We start from the raw sequence: 17,517 nt of genomic DNA on the forward strand, positions 1-17,517 counted from the left end.
CATTTCTGCAATTTACCGAGTCATCTGTGAACCACTTTGTGTCTCAATGTCTGTATTATACTGCCCCCAAGTGGCCAAAGCATGCACACCAGAAGGAGCAGTACAATCAGTCTGTCGAACTGAAAATGAACAATGTAGAAAAAACTATTTAATGCTTTTGATTCAATTTAATTAATTACTAAGTAATAAGTGATGTACAGTGTTATTAGTTTTCTAATTTCTTATTAAAAAGCACATTTTTATCTGGTCTTTTTGGGAGGCGGGATTGGATCAATCCTAATTATATACCAATGCAAACTACAAGCATTGCTAAATAAGCACCCCTCTAATACTTTCAACACATATAAACACTACTATAGACATTATTAAACATTCAACAGTTTTTTTTTTTTAAATACAGATTTTGTAGCTCTACTTGATGATTCGTGGATTGAAACCCAGGGCACGATAAAACTAGTGGTTTTAAAGTTGGATGAAGAAATGTGAAGCACTTATTTCTCTTTTTTTTTTTACTCTGACTTAGCTGTTTTGCTAGTCTGTCCTGCTACCATTGGGTCGTTATCACAAACAGCATCCAGCTCGCTTCCCCAGAAAAAGTCCTTAAAAACCCCACTTTGCACCACCTGCAAAGCACCAAATGGCAAAAAAACTTATTTATGGACAAGCTGGTGAACATTGTGGAGCAGGCTGAGGGCTGATATTTCCCCCAGGAGGTAATAGAGACCATAAATGCAACTTGGGGAGAGGCGGTATTGGACTTCCTTTCACTGGCTTAAAGGGAAACAGCTCCATTATGTTGCAACTGCTTGGTGTGTAAATAAGCCGCAATTTGGTATCAAATGGTATGTCAAAAAAAAAATTCTATTAATATATTCCATACTGGTTGTGGGAAGGAAACAAGGGAAACATTTCCAACCAGTAGACACTTTCATCGATCTAACACAGCTTGTTTTGCCTGGCGGAATATATGCATTCAAATGCTGTTAATGTGCCTTATCAGAAGACAAGAAGAACCGCACATTTGTCATATCATTGATAGTATTTGTAACACAATATTCTTTATGTGTGTGTGTGTGTGTGTTGATACTTACAGACTGCATTTTTGTGACTGGAGTCTTTATTGGGCATCATCTTCACTCCTCTGGACTTCAACTCTATTGCTTTCTTCACTGGAGGAATGAGAGAGGATGGAGCTCATTTTATTTGAGAGAATGGATTATTTTAAGAAAAAAAAAGGAAAACTTGTTTTTTTTTTTTTTTGCTCATGAACTACAGAGCCTATCAAAAGTGTGCCGGCACAATCTCATAAGAAGCGATACAAGAGCTTTATCAAAAATTCAACTATTGACAAGATAACTATGCTAATTGTTTTTAATAATAATATTGCCTTTATTAGTCCCACAATGGGGAAATTCGAGATTCGAACCCAGGCCTCCTGGGGAGACTGGGTCCTGAACGCGGCGCCTTAGACCACTCGGCCATCCTTGTTAAACAGAGAAGTCAAAATATGTAAATGATAAAAATCTCAACATTCTTCAGTAAACATCCATATTAGAGCAAGACACAAAATAAATGTGAAAATTTCTACATTACAAAGTGAGCAGTATTAACGTTGTAAGGGGCTCAATTTCTTTCTACAGCTCTTGTTTTCGGTGTGCAGCTGTAGCTAATTTATCGTCTAGTGTATAAAACAAGGGGGGAATTATGACATCGGAAAGGAGTTGCGATTAAAGGACAAGTTGAAATAAATTAGGAGTAAAAGAGAAAAGGAGAAGATCAGTATTGAAATTGATCCCATTTATATCATTTTAACTGCTTTACAGGGGCGGGGGTCATCAAACAAATATCTGCGGTGCAAATAGGATGCATTCCACTGAGAACAAGTAATGTATAAAAGCAATTCCATCTTTCATACTTAGAGAAAGAAGATAGAAAACAGAGAAATTAAAAAAAACATGAATATAGTGGTGTAGGCCAATTGTAGGGAATGGCAAAATTGAAAATAAAACACGCATCCATTCGGATGTACTATAATATGCAAATGATGTCCATGCGAGCACTCAATAAGTGCAAATTGAAGCAAGCGCAACACTGTCATTTCAGGCTCCTGTCAGTGGAGTGAACTCCAATAAATTTGAACTGAAATGCAAGCAGACTAACCCAAGCATATGATTATGATTATGTATTGTACATGTTTTCGTGTGTGACTATAAGGGTGACACCCCCCCCCCCGCTTTAATGTGAGGTCATGCAATATATTGTCTGTTTCGCATTATTATGCATGGTAAACATGCATCTCCATCAGGTGGTCCATAAAGTGTGACCACATTCTAAGCAGAGAATGCAGCCTGCACTGTCGAGGTCACCTGACTGTCTTCTGCCATTAAAGTGAACAAATTACAGGCAAGATTAGTCTCATTTGGTGGAGTGTTTTTTTTTTCCTTGTGAATGCCTTGAGTCTTTTAAACAAGGATGTGGATCACTTTAAGTTTTTTTTTTTTCAAATAAATAATTATGATACAAAATAGTACCTTAAATGAAGATAAAACACATACATGTATTTTAATGGCTTTCTATTCTCATCCGTATATACGATAAAAGGTAGTAGAGTCGATGTTGAACATACCTTGATACTGAGCACTAAATCCTTTCCTTCTGTGGTTGCTGTCTGAGGTGAAGTGTATCCGCAACCAGTTCTTGCTTGATATAACTGGCGAGGGCAGGGTAGTACCAGTTAACCTGAAAGTAAACAAATGCAAATTAGTTTTTAGTTTCATTTTTTTAGATATGATCTTGAAATTTATTTCCACAAGTTTTTTTTTTTTTTTATGACTAGATCAAGTAAAAAAAATAAATAAAATACAGTATTCGGAATGGCTTGCAGAACAATTTTCTATTAGGAGCTGCAGCCCTAAGGAGGCATCTTTTATAGACTTGCATGATAAACTGAAACCTGAAATGGAAGTTGCGAAGTGAGAAGCAAAACAATTAGCCGCAACTTGTAATATAGCGTAATGGTCCCTATTATTATACACACCATTTAAAAATAGAAGCGGATCGCAGTATGGTTCTACACCCCTGCAAACTACAACCAAAATAATAAGTTTTTAAAAGACGACAACTCCGACAGTGTCAGAATTGATGATGATTATCTGCTGCACTGCAATGCTGGCAGAGTTGGAAAATAATAGGAAAATATAAGTAGTGAAATACTAAGTCGTAAAAAGTAATCAAAGTTCCCATCCATCAAAACAGTTTCCAAAGCAACACCGCTGAGACTGTGTTGGTTGCCGATGGTAAGTCTTACATCAGCTTCAGCTCCTCTCGCATTTCCTTACCAAAGACAACACAAGGCCGGGAAGGAAGAAAAGACACAAAAATGAGGCAAAGGAAGAGGTGCAGTGAGTCAAAAAAATACAAAGTGATTTATAGACTGCATGCTTGCTGAAATTCAGTGGTCTACTACCCTCCCTTGAGCAATATGAGTCACTTTAACTGACCTTTAATAATATCACAGGTAGATGCAGACGGCGATGAAGAAGAGAAACGTGCAGATAAGGAACAGGGCAGAAATAAAAGGTTGTTTGAAAATATTAAAATAACTTTATTGAGGGCTTATCATAACAGATGCCTACTTGGGAAGGTTATCGGGAGCAAAACAAAAGGAATGAAAAAGACAGCTCAAGAAAATCTGGCATATCAAGTGTGAAAAGGAAAGCATCGTGCTGCCACTGCGTGTAAGCCGAAAGGCAGCAGTTACACAATGGCACCAAAAAATGTGTTATCTCTTGAGTCAATAAGCACGCTTTATCAGCTAAGATATGAGCCCCCATTTTTAGGGTCTTTACGCAAAATTTTGAGGGAAGCAATGAAAAATGCATAAGGAGTGTCGAAAAAGCGGTTCTTCCAGTGGAAGCCGACGGAGAAGCTATCTATCCATCTATCTATCTATATATTCACACACACACACACAGCCACCCCAGAGAAAACTCCATCAGCCGCTGTTGTGCCTGTGACATTATCCGAGTGTTTGATGTGTAAATCATTAGTTGTTGTACACCTGCTGAGATGAAATGTGAATAGTTCAGTATACATTTTTTTCCACACCAGAATGTTTCTCCAAATAATACTATGAATTGTGAAATCAAGCAGCTGGCGCTCTGCGGGGGTTCCTCTGTAAGCTTATTTGTGTCAACAGTTTGATGCCATGAGCCAACCTGCTAATCATGAATGTAAAAATGTCCAGTTGTAGAGGTCAGATGATAAAGTCATTAAATAGGGCAATGCACACTCATACTTTTATTTCCGCATGAGATATCGAAAAAAAAAATATGCATCATGTGACCTATGAGTGTGTTATGAAAGTGGAGTTTTCATTACCCCCTCCTGGAGTCGAAACTTTATCGTGATAGAGGGGTTAGTGTGTCCCAGTAGTTCGAGGAGCTAATTTGCCAGGCGCTTTATGACCTTGGTGGGTTCACCCACAGGAAGCAAGTTCAAGGTGAGGGACCAAACAAAGCATGACTTGGTTTCCTTCACTCAGACGCGGGTCACTGGTACCCCGCTCTGGAGCCAGGACTGGAAGTTGGGCTCGTTGGGAAGCAGCTGGTGGCCCGGCTGGGTATATTTCGAAGAGGCTGGAACTCCTTCCAATTGGCTCACTACCTGTGGGAGGGGGACAACGGGGTCGGGTGCAGTGTGACCTGGGCAGTGGCCAAAGAGAGGGACCTCAGCGGACTGATCCAGAGTTCCAGAAGCTGGCTCTAGGGGCGTATGACATCAACTCTCTGGCAGGAAAGAAGTCTGATCTGGTCTGTGAGGTCCAGAAGTTCCGACTGGACATGCAGTAGTCAGGTTCACCTCCATAAGAAACTTGGGCTCTGGTACCAGGCCTCTTCGGCGGGGTTGGACTCTGCCACTCATGTCGAACCACTTCTTGCCCTCTTGGGGTCTGACTGACTTTTGTGTCCTTGCACCAAATAGCAATTCGGAGAACCTACCCTTTTTGGAGTAACGGTGCCGGAGAGCGCTCCCGCTGGTGACTCCCTCATTTTGCTGGAGGAATTCAATGCCCCTCTTGGGCAATGACAGTGAGAATTGACAGGGCATGATTTGGAGGAATAGCCTCCCCGTATCAGAACCCGAGCGGTGTTTCCGTTTCTGGATTCGTCAAGCAGATGGAACTATAGATGGAAGGATGATGTTTCCTTTGAATTTCCATCAATGTTTGCTTAGTTTCAGATCAACGTCCTCTTTGCTTTGAACAAGTATAAACGCAATTCTTATAGGCCTTTTTGTTTTAACACCATCTTAAATTACCCAGCAAAGTTAAGAAGCAATACTTCTAGGAGAGTGTGACTTTTCTCATCCGAGAGCTTCTCATTTCATTCATTAGAAAAGTGAAGTCTAAAGAAAACAGTAATGAATCTGACAACTGTTTCTCCAAAGAATACACAAGAATTACAACGTCAAATATAATGTGACATCTGACAAAGTGTTTTTGTGATAACTGGAGAAGCTTCTGGTGGCGGATTGTCACTGTCTACGAGAGACATTTGCACAATGGAACCTCAGAATTTAAATGCTGGGCCGGGGTACGATGCCATCTCCGGATCTCAAGCTCGCCACCTACACCGCAGACCATGTCAAAGTGACCTTGGAAAAGATACTAAGCTATTGGTAGGAATTTTGCATGACAGCTTCCACCATCATCATGATATCAGGGAGTTGTTTGTGGATGTGAGTTGTTAAATGACAACATGTGCTACAATGTGTAAACTTGGCATTGTTACTAAATACGGTAACTAAATCACTAACAAACAACATGATACGCATTGAAGAGCAAAGCTTTTCATGAAGACAGAAAATGAAGGATAAACGGGGGTGAGATATTCTGCATCTGCTCCATTATTCATTTGGACTGGCCAGCCGCCTGACACTGGAATGAGGAAGCGAGAAGAGGTCAGGAAAGGAGGAGGACTGAGAAGAAGTTGCAAATGAGAGGTGACCACAGATGGATGGTGGAGGAGGAAGAGAGAGAAGCAGGCAGAGCGAGCTAATGACATGCAGATCTGTCTGAAGCGGAAGCGATAACGCAGGTTGTAGGAAAACAGGAATAAATGTCAGGGGCCAAATTTTTAAAAAAGGCAGAGGCAGACGAGGAGCATATGAGGAGAGATTGTGAGCTTGAGGGGGTGGAAATCCACACAAATCAGTGACAGAGAGCGAGAGAGAGAGAGAGAGAGATGTTGGGAGGAGTAACCTCAGGAGGGAGGTTACAGTGGCTGTGAGGTGTAAATGAGTCTGGACTTAACAAATAAGAGAGCAAGTATAAAAACACAGAGGATGGGGAGGCGATGTGGGGGGAACTACGGAAGGGGCGAGGAGAGAAGAGACAGGTGGAAACAAGGTTAATTACATAGCTACCACTCTAGTCAAATGGCTTCACTAGTGCTAAACTAATTAGAAAAGTATCGTAATATCTTTGAGCTACTGTTGTTTTGGCCACAGTTAACTTTTTTTGGTGAGGTTATCGCAATCATTGAAAGTGTGGTGAGTTGAGCCACTGGAGAGGGATAAGTAGTACGGTAAAGACATTTGTTGCATACAAGTCAAAAATGTTGGAGAAAACATAGACAGCAACACAATGTACTTTTTGTGGATCACAGAATGCACTAGAGAAGAAAAGCTGACCAAATAGGGACTGAAGGCACCATGTCAACTTTTCAGGATGAGTGGAATACCCTGAATGCACACAACATATTTTTTTACAAAAAACGTCCAACAAAGAATTGGAGAAACTGGTTGACGTGTCCAAAAAAAATGTGACGAGCATTTAACCAATGACAGAGCAGAGCAATGAGTTCAACGACGGTCCAGACTTTGTTTTAAATGGCTTTGACATTGGCGAAACGCTTGAAATCTGAAGTTTTCATCGAATACATGTACGGGCAAGTGTTCTGCTCATCCACTGTAAACGTCCTTAGCACCAGCATAATGGGAAGAGGTGGCCTTACACACAAAAGGCTCGCTCCTGAACGAGCACAGGCAAGAGCAGGGAGTTAGATATATAAGGGTTAGAGTTAGGGTCAGTAAAGTGGTGTATCAAAAAATGATGGATGAGATAACGGCGCTAAAGAATGGTCAACAGAAAACGCTCAGTGTAAGTCGCTTACAAAAAGGAGAATGTGAGGTAACGGGCAAGGGAAGTTGTAGCACATTTCATACACACAACACCTAAAATCATTTGCAAACACAAATGCCAGCAACATTCAGAAGAAAAGCGGAGAAAACAAAAGCATCTCACCAAAATTGCTAAAATAACATATGTACGTATTTACACAATATTTAAAGCCATTTTAAAGTAAAGTAAAAAAAAATACAGTAGGTTTGTGAAATTACTAAAATTAAAAAAATGGCGGATGAATCAAAGTATTGAACCTGTTGTGCGAAAAATATGGGCTGGTACGCACGCGTCTTGAATAAGACGATGACTTTGTGTATGTGCTCAACTTGAGTCTGAACATTTCTACGAATTTAATCATAAACAAAGCGCAGTGACGACAGGTGTTTTTTTTTTTAAAGCAATCCTCTTTTCTTTATTGACTAAAACAATTCCATGTGTTTTGTGAAGTAGATTTTGGCTCATCCAGCTATTTGTTCGAGACAGTGACACAACACAAATTAATTGAACTGCTGCCATTTGGGCACATTGATAAAACTTGCTGTGTGTCATCCGTGTAGCCATGACAACCAACACTGGCGTTCTGAAGGATTTGACACAAAGGTACAGACTGGACAAAAGGGGTCCAAGGATTGACCCTTGAGGAACCCCACATCATGGCCATTCGATCAGAATCAAACTTGTACTGGTGACCAGTCCAGGCTGCGCCAAGTCATCTCGTCAAATGTCACCTGGGCTGGCCACCTGCCCACCAGCGAGCCTGACAAGTTTCACCGTAGAAAATTTCTACCATTGTGACATTAGAGGTTATGCATCAGGATAGACCAAGTTTCCAAGTTTCAAATGTAAAAATTTGTTTCCCATGAGGACGTACACCACGTTTGCGGTTCTATAATGGGATTCTCGCTCTTGATGAACCTCACAGATGTGAATTTGATCCACTTTAAAAGGTGTCCCGATACTTTCCAAGTCTCTGGTTGTGTTTTGCGCGGCTGTCGAATGTTTCTGCACTTCTCTCTGAGGGAGTAAGAGGTCTCACAGCAATCAAGTTGGCTGAAGCAGGGAAGCGGGCGCTGATAGGGGTGTGCGTGACTTTCTGCTGTTTGTTATTAACAAAGATGGGCAATCTACAGGGATACTCACTTGGTATTTCTTCTGTTTGCAGATGATGCGGTATTGTTGATTCATTAACCCACAATCTGCGTGTGTTATGAGAATTAGCATGTCTGGGCTCAAAAAATGACTTGAATTTTAATTCCAACTTACTACCACTTTACTGTTTTCACAATTATTTGTTCGAAATAGACTTATATTTATTGTTGCTTTCCCATCAAAATTAAAGGCACAATAACAAAGTAACCAGAGTTAAAAAAAAAAAAATTAATTAATTAAATGCAGACTTTAAAATAGGGATTTGCCGGACTGGAATATATTATGGATAATAGTTTCATCATATTATCAGCAGTGACCTTATTAACAAAATTGGCAACCAGGGTTTTTAAATTAGGTTAAAGTCTGGAGTAGACGGAAATGGAAAGGGTTCATTTAATGTGAACATTTAGAGAGCCCATCAGCCTTTCAAAATGAGTATTACAAACTGCTGCATATTCAAATGGTTGGCTATCTCAGTGATTTTACAGGAGATTATGGCAAATTATGGAGGTTTTTAGTTCTGGTAACTTTGGTGAAATAAGTGTGAGAAATGAAGTGGACAGCAGGGAACAAAATGTGATTAATTGCTTCATCCAGTTCGTTGAATAAAGTAGCAATGCAAACGGCTTGGGGTGAGGTGGCAGAGGAGGAACGGAAGATGAAAAAAGGATTGTGCAGGAAAATTTAAAAATTTTGACCTTCAATGCATTTGGATCAATATTTGTCATTATGACTTTGGAATCATGTAAAATATTTGTAAAAGTTACTAAATGGGAAAATAAATGCATTTTAAGTCACTCTTATGACGCAGAAAAAAAAAACATTAAATGAGCTGCTGACATTGTTATTTTTGTTTGGTCTAAGTCTTCATAGTGTTGGTAAGACAACTTTCAAATGGAGTACTATTGATCCCAATTTTGCCCGCATGAAAATTATTTCTATGTGTATACAAATTCAGAACTTGAATCACAGTACACGTGCACAATAGAAAATTCCAATTATCAGCCAAAGGCAAGAGAAAATGACAGGAAGAGCATAACTGGAAGGAATACATGTGTATGTAGAACTTTTCTTCCCTTAAAAGTTGTTGTTTTTTTCCCCCCAGTGTACCTACGATGCCACAAAGTCATCAGTGCTCTATGATGAAAAATGAAAAATTCAATTTGGTAGCGTTGCATTTGAAATGATACGGTCTCATGGAATTTACATGAAGCCAATGATTTATTATCTGAAAACATACTGGGGGTTTCATTGAACATTTTTAGGGGATAAAAATGCTGCTATATTTATTTTGGTAAAAAAAAGAATATCTAAAAGCCAGGTATGCCCAACACAGATAGGATGAAAATAAAAAAGCAAACAGATTGTCACGATATCACCATAATTTCATGATGACAATCATGAAACAAACAATTCAATTTGACCAGTTGGCCCAAAAAAATTAATAAATAAACAAAATGGTCCCAGTCCAACTATCTGTGTGTGTGTGCCTGATTGCATGTGTGGGAGTTTGTGTGTAACATTGGATGAGTGTGCATGTGTGACAGCCAGTCAACGTGACATTGAACCTGCCAGCTAGTCGACAGAAACATGGAACAGGAAATTGCTTTTGGGACAACCAATCAGAAAAAAGCACACGGTAAACAGGAACCAACCGTCACAGTGGTCCTGTCACGTGTCAATCATCTTCACAATGACCTGCCCACATCCTTCAGTGAAGCAGTCAGTCACGTCTTAATCCCAAATACCTGTTACCTGGGACCATGCAGAAGCTTACTGAAGACGTTTTTTTTTTTTGCTAGTGAATTGTGTTTTTCCTTGCAGATGGATTCACAAACGTTAATTGTTTTATACTCCAAAACGCTGTGACCAACAGTCAATTGGCAATTCTAGTAAGCGCTGGCATCCAGGGGTGTGTAGACTTTTAATATCCACTGTACATCCATGATTAAACTCAAAAGCTTTTTTTTTTCAGGTGACACACTTGTCTTAAATATGCTGTAGGAATTTAAGAGCAATCAAATAAACCGTCGTGAAGGAGTCAGTAGCTTCACACTTTCACCAAATTACTGTGAATAATCGGTTGAGTTTGCAGTTCTTAAATTACGAGCAAAATTGGAGTGTAGCCTCTCCACACTCACCCTCTCATGTCTCTGACCAAAGGCACACACCTCATGCACGTTCGTGAACAAGCTGAACGACATCGCAATATTGATAACATGACTTATTCATGCTGGAGAGTTGCAAAATAAACATTACCGGTTTGATGTGGTATTTTTGGATATTTTTTTTTTCTAAACCTTCTTTCATCGTAACACCACCACCGACAGTTTTCCCGTGACGTCACACACCTCTGGACTTATTTGTTCAGGTGCTTTTAGAGCAGGGGTGGGCAAACTACGGCCCGGGGGCCACATGCGGCCCGTTAAACGTTTGAATCCGGCCCGCCGAACTTGTAAAAAATTAAATGAATAAACCTTGTTAATGTTTTATTTTCTAAATACTGTGGTTTTTCAACGACAAATATATTGTTGTAATGCTTTTGTTCACTTTCGTTTAAAATGAAATGTTTTTTTTTTTTTTTTTTCTCCGATGAGGTGAGGTTACCAAAACACTCCATCCATCTGCTCCTGTTCCGGCCCCTCTGTCAAATTTTAGAACCCATTGTGGCCCGCCAATCAAAAGGTTTACCCACCCCTGCTTTAGAGTATTCGAAATAAATACATTTGATAGCCAACTTTAAAAAAAATGGTGAATTACTGTGCAATGTTTGGCCGCAACAATAAATATGGGAGGACACAGTTTACCGACATCAATTTTGAATAACAACAGCTAATCTCCTTTCATCCGTGTTTGCGATAAACACTTCAGTGACGGCATCTAAGCTTTAACACTCAGCATTGTTGGAAATTGTTTGTTACAGACAGTAAATAACTCAATTTACAAAATTCTCCTTTTAGTTGCGTACTTTCAAGTAAGTAACATAGACATAAAATACATTGGATATTGTTGCCATGGTATTACGTGAAATATGTAGGATTGCGAGCCTTGAGGTCAATGTGGGACCAACTCAAAGCTGATTTGGGTCAAGGAAGTCAAGTTGTCAACTATTCTGTCATCAAGTGAAACAGTCTCATTTTTATTTCAAAAAGTCCACCACATTTACGCAGTATAGACCGTCGTTGTTTATGGCAGCCACTTTGTCATTGTGTCATGTCTTGACCACTGCATCCGTAGTTTCTCGAGAAGCCTGCCAAACTTTAAGCTGTCCTGTTAGCACATCGAATGAGATTGGAAATTTTATAAGAGAAAAAAAATCTTAATTTGTTTCTCTTCTTAACGAGAAACTTTATCTTCCTGACGAGATAACATTCTCATTAGGATGAGACCGTTTCTGATTTGGGCGAAAAATTAGTACGCCTGCATGAGAGACACTGTAGCGCCATTTTGGTTTGTGTTTTTGTGTGAAAATGACTTCGGTTATATTTTCACCTAACGGGAAACTTTGCTGTCCTGAAGAGAAACTTTCTCGTCAGGTCAAGAAGGTTAAGATAAGAAACATTTCTTTTTTTTCCCAGGTCACTTTAGGGGCTCCGGACTGATGAGATAATTCCAAATAATAATAATAAAAAAAAAAATAATAATAAAAAAAAAATTCATTCCACTCGTCTTTCAAACCTAATCTGGACCTCCAAACATGGCAGAATTGCATATTGGTCTTTTCAAAAATAAATTTAAAAGTTTTTCGTTACCAACTGTGCCTTCAATTGCCCGCACTCCGACAACCGTCCAAATCCGGCACTGCAGAGGATTGTGCGATTGTGGTCTTTGAATGTAAGCTTTCGCAGATAAGGCAGGCGAGTATATGCGTGCATACGCGTGTGCGCTATCTGTCAGCGCCTGGGGACAACGAGCAACAGCTCAAGCTGTCAGCAGGCCACTTAAGACCTGACACCGACATGCAGACATACACATAAACGGTTTCATGAGAACGCCACGCTTGATGTGTAACTGCTCAACTGGCGACAGGACTAAACACGCAATTATTCGCCCATCCTTTTGTTTCTGCCGAGCACCATCCTCTCGAGTCCCCTTTCATTCCGCTCATTTATCTGTCCACCAAATCAATTCCAATCTCACCGCACACACGCACACAATCGAGATTTCTTCTTCAGCAGACGACATTGTTCTTGATCAAGAGACGATGAAGTTGGTGATGGATAAATAAAGACAAGTCCAATACAGTCGCAGTGGAATAACCCTCTCTGCCCTTTGCATGCGAACACCTGCTCTCACTGATATTCATATTTACGGAACAAGACCAAATGCCATGTCACCTTGCTCAGCTGTGAGGACGCCGCTGAAATAGGAACATAAGCCTCGGATGAATGATTGTATTCCGGAGGATTACTGAGTTTTCAGAATAAATGTCGGAGAAGAGTTATTGTGAGATTTCTTAACTGATATAATCAATGTTCTCATGAAAGCAATTTATTTTTATCAGCTGAACACAAAGTCGTTTGTCTTACGGGAAGAAGGAGAGGAAAACGTGGTGTCACAAAAAGCTAATGAGGTCCCTCTGGAATGGCGGCCTTTCAACATTTCCTCAATCAATTGACGATTTATGAACAAACTCTGAAATCGGTCTCAATAAAGCCGAAATGCACCATCAAGATTACTGATGTTATTTTCTGAACACAAAACGGGTCTCTTTGTTGTTGACATGATGGACACTCTACTTTGGTAAGCCTTTCTATATTTTCTCAGCAACTTAATGGAGCGGCACGATCTGCTCAAATGCATTACGTCTTTAGTGAAGATAAAGGTATGAATTCCAACAGTGTACTAAATTAGGGAAACACGCTGTTGGAACAAATTTCCAATTTGGAAACATAAACACTGTAAAGAGTATAGGAATGAAAAAGGATTCTTTCATCCTCCCATTTAGCAGAATCATGTGCAAAAAAGAAATGACTTGAAAGCAGTGGCGGGATGTGCATTTCACACGTAGGCCTTCAGTGAAGTTCTACTTGGCCCAACTTGAATAAATAACACCATCATTTATGACGGCACGGCTGGAGAAATAAAATACAGACACACTCACCTCAGCTCACAAGAGAGCTTTTTTTTTTGAAGGGTCTATCTTCAAAATGGCCTTGCAAATATATCTAAAATCAAATCCACACTTTTCCCTCCTTCAGCCATTGTGAAAAACTCTCACCTAAAATATATCTCTGGGATATATATATATATATATATATATATATATATATATATAGGTGCTGCGTTGTGCTTTTTCTTCAAAATCGTGCTTCACTTTAATTAGTTGATATGTGGTTGAAAAAGTCAATTGTTATGTGTGCACGGATTCAAGGTCAGCGCTTTAAGAGCCATTTTTCCTTTTATTCGAGTTTTTGTGCTTAGTATTCAGAAAAGATCCCCATGCATTTTAGTGACAATGAAAAAACATTTGTTTTTAGCATTTGTTTAGAGATGACTTTCTTTGGCAAATGAATAAAAGGCAGCTTGGAACTAATAATGTCTCCTCTGTTGACGCCAGAATCACAACGACGCATTCTTCCAGTTTTAACAAGACAAGCATTTCCTAAAAGTGGAAGTATACTCAACCAAACCAAAAACTGTGACCACTAAGCTGTGATATGAACCAAACGTTGGATTTTGTGAACCAGTCCACCCCAGTTGTGTGTTTTCACATGCACAAAGCATGTAATGTCGGAAAACAGTACAGCACAAAAAATTACTATTTATGTATTATTCACATCACAAACGAGTCACTAAAAATGACGTGCCCTGTCATACCTAAAGTAGTATAATTTGAATTTACAAAGTAAGAGCAGGGGTGTACTTATGTAAACTAGCATTTCAAATATGAATAAGATGTTGTCCTATATAAAAATATACATAAAAATCTTACCATATGCTGGGCGCCTCGGTCCCGCTGATTTCCAGGAAGTCATACTTGTCTTCCAATAAGAAGTCATTGAAGACAAGCGCTATCGTGTCCCCAGGTTCGGCGAGGATTGACCACGTGCAGTCCAGATTGTTGTCATACTCAGCGGGGTAGCCGGGGCTGGTTATCGAACCTGCCGTGCCTCGCAACGTGCCGCCGCATGCCCCCTCCGCTGGAGAGAGGAAAATGAAAATGAATGAATGAGATGATGTGACGGATCGTTCAAACACTGTCATGACTGCATTCTCTTTTCTGTCGTTTATTTTGACTCGCTATTGAAAGGAGATCCATTCTGTTACTCTATCGTTTCACGTTATTAGTGGGGCTGAACAATCACCGTAATCAAATTCAATTTGAGATTGCAGTGTAGTAGGATGTCATTGTCAAATCACAAAGGTTATAATTTAAAAAAAAAAAAAAAAAAACAATTTCAGTTTGTCAGTACTTTAGTTATATATTTTTATATAATATCATGAGTTGAAGTGATGCATCCACAGATTGATTTGTTTGCATTATTGTAATAAAACTGAATCACAATTTACTGACTTGTGTTTTCACTAGTTATAGACCGATATGCTTGTTACAGGGCCGATACCGATTATTGGTGGACATGGAGGACATTAACCGATATTTGAAGCCGATATTAATTTTTTTGAAAAAAGGAGTAAAATGGGGTCAAAATTTCGAAAAATAAAAACCACAAAACGTGACTTAGTTTAAATGTCTTTACGCGCATGTTTATTAAACAACGTCAGTGATTTGCAACATGGTAAAGCTTTTTTAGATCTTGGAAAATAAACAACTTAGTTTTAAAAGTCGAAACAAGAAGTGTACGGAGCTCGCAGGCTCAAATTTCGGCAAAGTCCGTTGCCTTACCTTGCTTGGTGAAAAAGCAAACAGGCAGCTTAGTGCTGATTGGCTGCTACCCACTGCATAAGGAGCCAATCATATGGTGCTGTAGGCGGGCCAATCTGCTTCTGCAGGCAGGGCCACCAGCACAGCAGAGAGAGAGAGAGACGTATGCTGCAGCCAGCCAGAATAAACCAGTTTTTAACTTATCGGCCTTGAAAGTTAAAAAAAAGGCCGATACCTATAATCGGCAAAATGCCAAATATCGGCCTGAATTTTCACCACACCACGCTCAAATTGGTATGTTTAAAATATTATATACTATTTTAAAAAACTATTTGAATATGTTTATAATTGGGATTATAGTTTGCATTCAATGAGAATGTCAAGAGAGTATAAATTTGAGGCTTCTTTCTCATGTCAGTGCAGATCACTGATATTAATAGCAGACAAGTTTGCAAATTAAATTAATGGTTTTTTTTTTATGGAGGTTGTTCTATATTATTAAGCAAGTTACAGTTTTTTATACATTTATATCTGTTACCCTCAAGTGTGGACATTAAAAAAAAATCATCATACTGTTTTATATTTATACTGATAATACAAATGGAATCATAAAAAGCACATAAATCAGGATAAATAAAACACATGAACTTCATTGAAAGTCATTTAGTCTACAGAGCTTCAAATCAAACTTAATTGAAATCAACCAAGCCGTCTCTTGGGCAGAAACATGCTCAGGTTTCTTTTTGTTTGCAGACTAATTGACCATTAGAGGGGTTTTGTGTCAGGATACGGGACCCAATCTGATTCATAGAATGCTTTTTTTTTTTTTTTTTTACATTATGTAGTTTAAACAAGACCTTACTGTGATATTAGCTAATCAATACACAGGAGCTTCTCATCCGTCTCCAGCCTGTGACCTCATGATCTGGTCTCTCCATTCTCATGACCCATGCAATTAGTTTTATACAGTTTCAGGGTTATTTCTGCAGCTATATTTTCCTCATGAATTACCAGCAGGTAGACAGCTCCTTTGGGAGACAGCGCAAGTGCTTATCTCAGTCAAGGATGGGGGGGGGGCAAAGTGCACTTACCTCTACAAAAGGGCGAGGGAAAGTCCCACTGCGCACCGCTGCCTGGTGATACGATACACGTGAGGATATTATGTCCCTCCAGGACAAAACCAGACTCGCAGCTGTAACGGATTTTGTCCCCGATGTTGTACCGCGCTCCATGGATGACGCCGTTTGGGATGAGTCCGGGGGTGCCACATGTATGGCTGGGCAGGACTGAAACGGAAAAAAACAAACAATAGATTAGTGATATTATTTGATAGTGAGATGTCATTTCAATGTCTAGAAATTTTTTTGAAGAACTAAATGTTTGTCTCAATGTTTAATTTGATTAATTTTAAAATGGTTAAGGAGGTTTATGTTTCTAAACTTCACATTCTCATTAATGCACTGTTAGATCGATGTAGGTATAAGAAGGTCAGCTGTTCCATATCTAGAATGGTTAACAGGACCGGGGGCCTTCGCTAAAGAAAGAACTAGATTTAGTTTGAAAGGTTTGTTCAATCTTTGTTTAACCAGGTGGCCTCATTGAGATTGCCGATCTCTTTCGCGAGAGAGCTGGACAGGTTGGAAGCATTCAGACATTAAAAAAAAAAAATAAAAAAACTGCAGAAGATAAAAAATAAAATAAAATAATAATGCTACTATTTAACACATACATATTCTTAACTGTTACCAAGTATGAAATACAATTTTTTAAAAAAGCCAAAGCAAAACAGCATAAACATGTGAATAGGATCGGATTTAAAATTTTTAACAATACACCCTTTCGTATTCATTCAATATGGTGGTCTCTCTTTAGAGACGGGGGACACATTCTTTAAATGCATGCAAACACCAAAGTGAGATACAATATCTACTGTATTGAAGTTGTACTATTTGAGTAAATAGATTTATATTTTAATCACTTGCAACCTTCCTGATGCTCTTTTGTTGGAATTATTGCACAATATTACACCGTTATAATGCAAAATAAAAAAAAAAAACTCAAATCACAATGATATAATAAATGATTTTGAGCATGAGTTATAATTATTTCTCCTTAATGAGCACGTGTTGTCGCCAGTTGTTGGATGACAGAGTGGCAGCAGCTACAGGGAGCTTGTGGTCTAACTGGGCCAAAAATCAATCTGCGGCTCGAGCCAACATGCCTCGGCTCCACAAAGAGGGCAGCAACACAGTCACTGAAGTACCAACCTGGAAAAAATCCACCGATTCTAACCCTGGTGTACACAGTGCGTTATGTGTGCTTGTACAACTGGAGCGTGTTAACTTGTTGAGTGCGG

The 17,517-nt window shown here is 39.3% G+C and overlaps 1 protein-coding gene across 1 annotated transcript in view; it reads right to left on the bottom strand.

The window, feature by feature from the left end:
* Positions 1–17,517, bottom strand: part of LOC148337336 (CUB and sushi domain-containing protein 1-like) — a 377,282-nt gene that overhangs the window by 150,297 nt on the left and 209,468 nt on the right. The window contains exons 6-9 of the mRNA XM_088296642.1: positions 16,253–16,447; positions 14,271–14,478; positions 2,627–2,739; positions 1,092–1,169 (exon numbers count right to left, since the gene is read on the bottom strand). Of these exons, the coding sequence (XP_088152768.1) occupies positions 1,092–1,169; positions 2,627–2,739; positions 14,271–14,478; positions 16,253–16,447 (594 nt within the window). The remainder of the gene's footprint in view (positions 1–1,091; positions 1,170–2,626; positions 2,740–14,270; positions 14,479–16,252; positions 16,448–17,517) is intronic.

This window comes from Idiotropiscis lumnitzeri, chromosome 5, assembly GCF_059441095.1.
Source record: "Idiotropiscis lumnitzeri isolate Australia: NSW breed Sydney's pygmy pipehorse chromosome 5, RoL_Ilum_1.0, whole genome shotgun sequence".
Taxonomy (NCBI): domain Eukaryota; kingdom Metazoa; phylum Chordata; class Actinopteri; order Syngnathiformes; family Syngnathidae; genus Idiotropiscis; species Idiotropiscis lumnitzeri.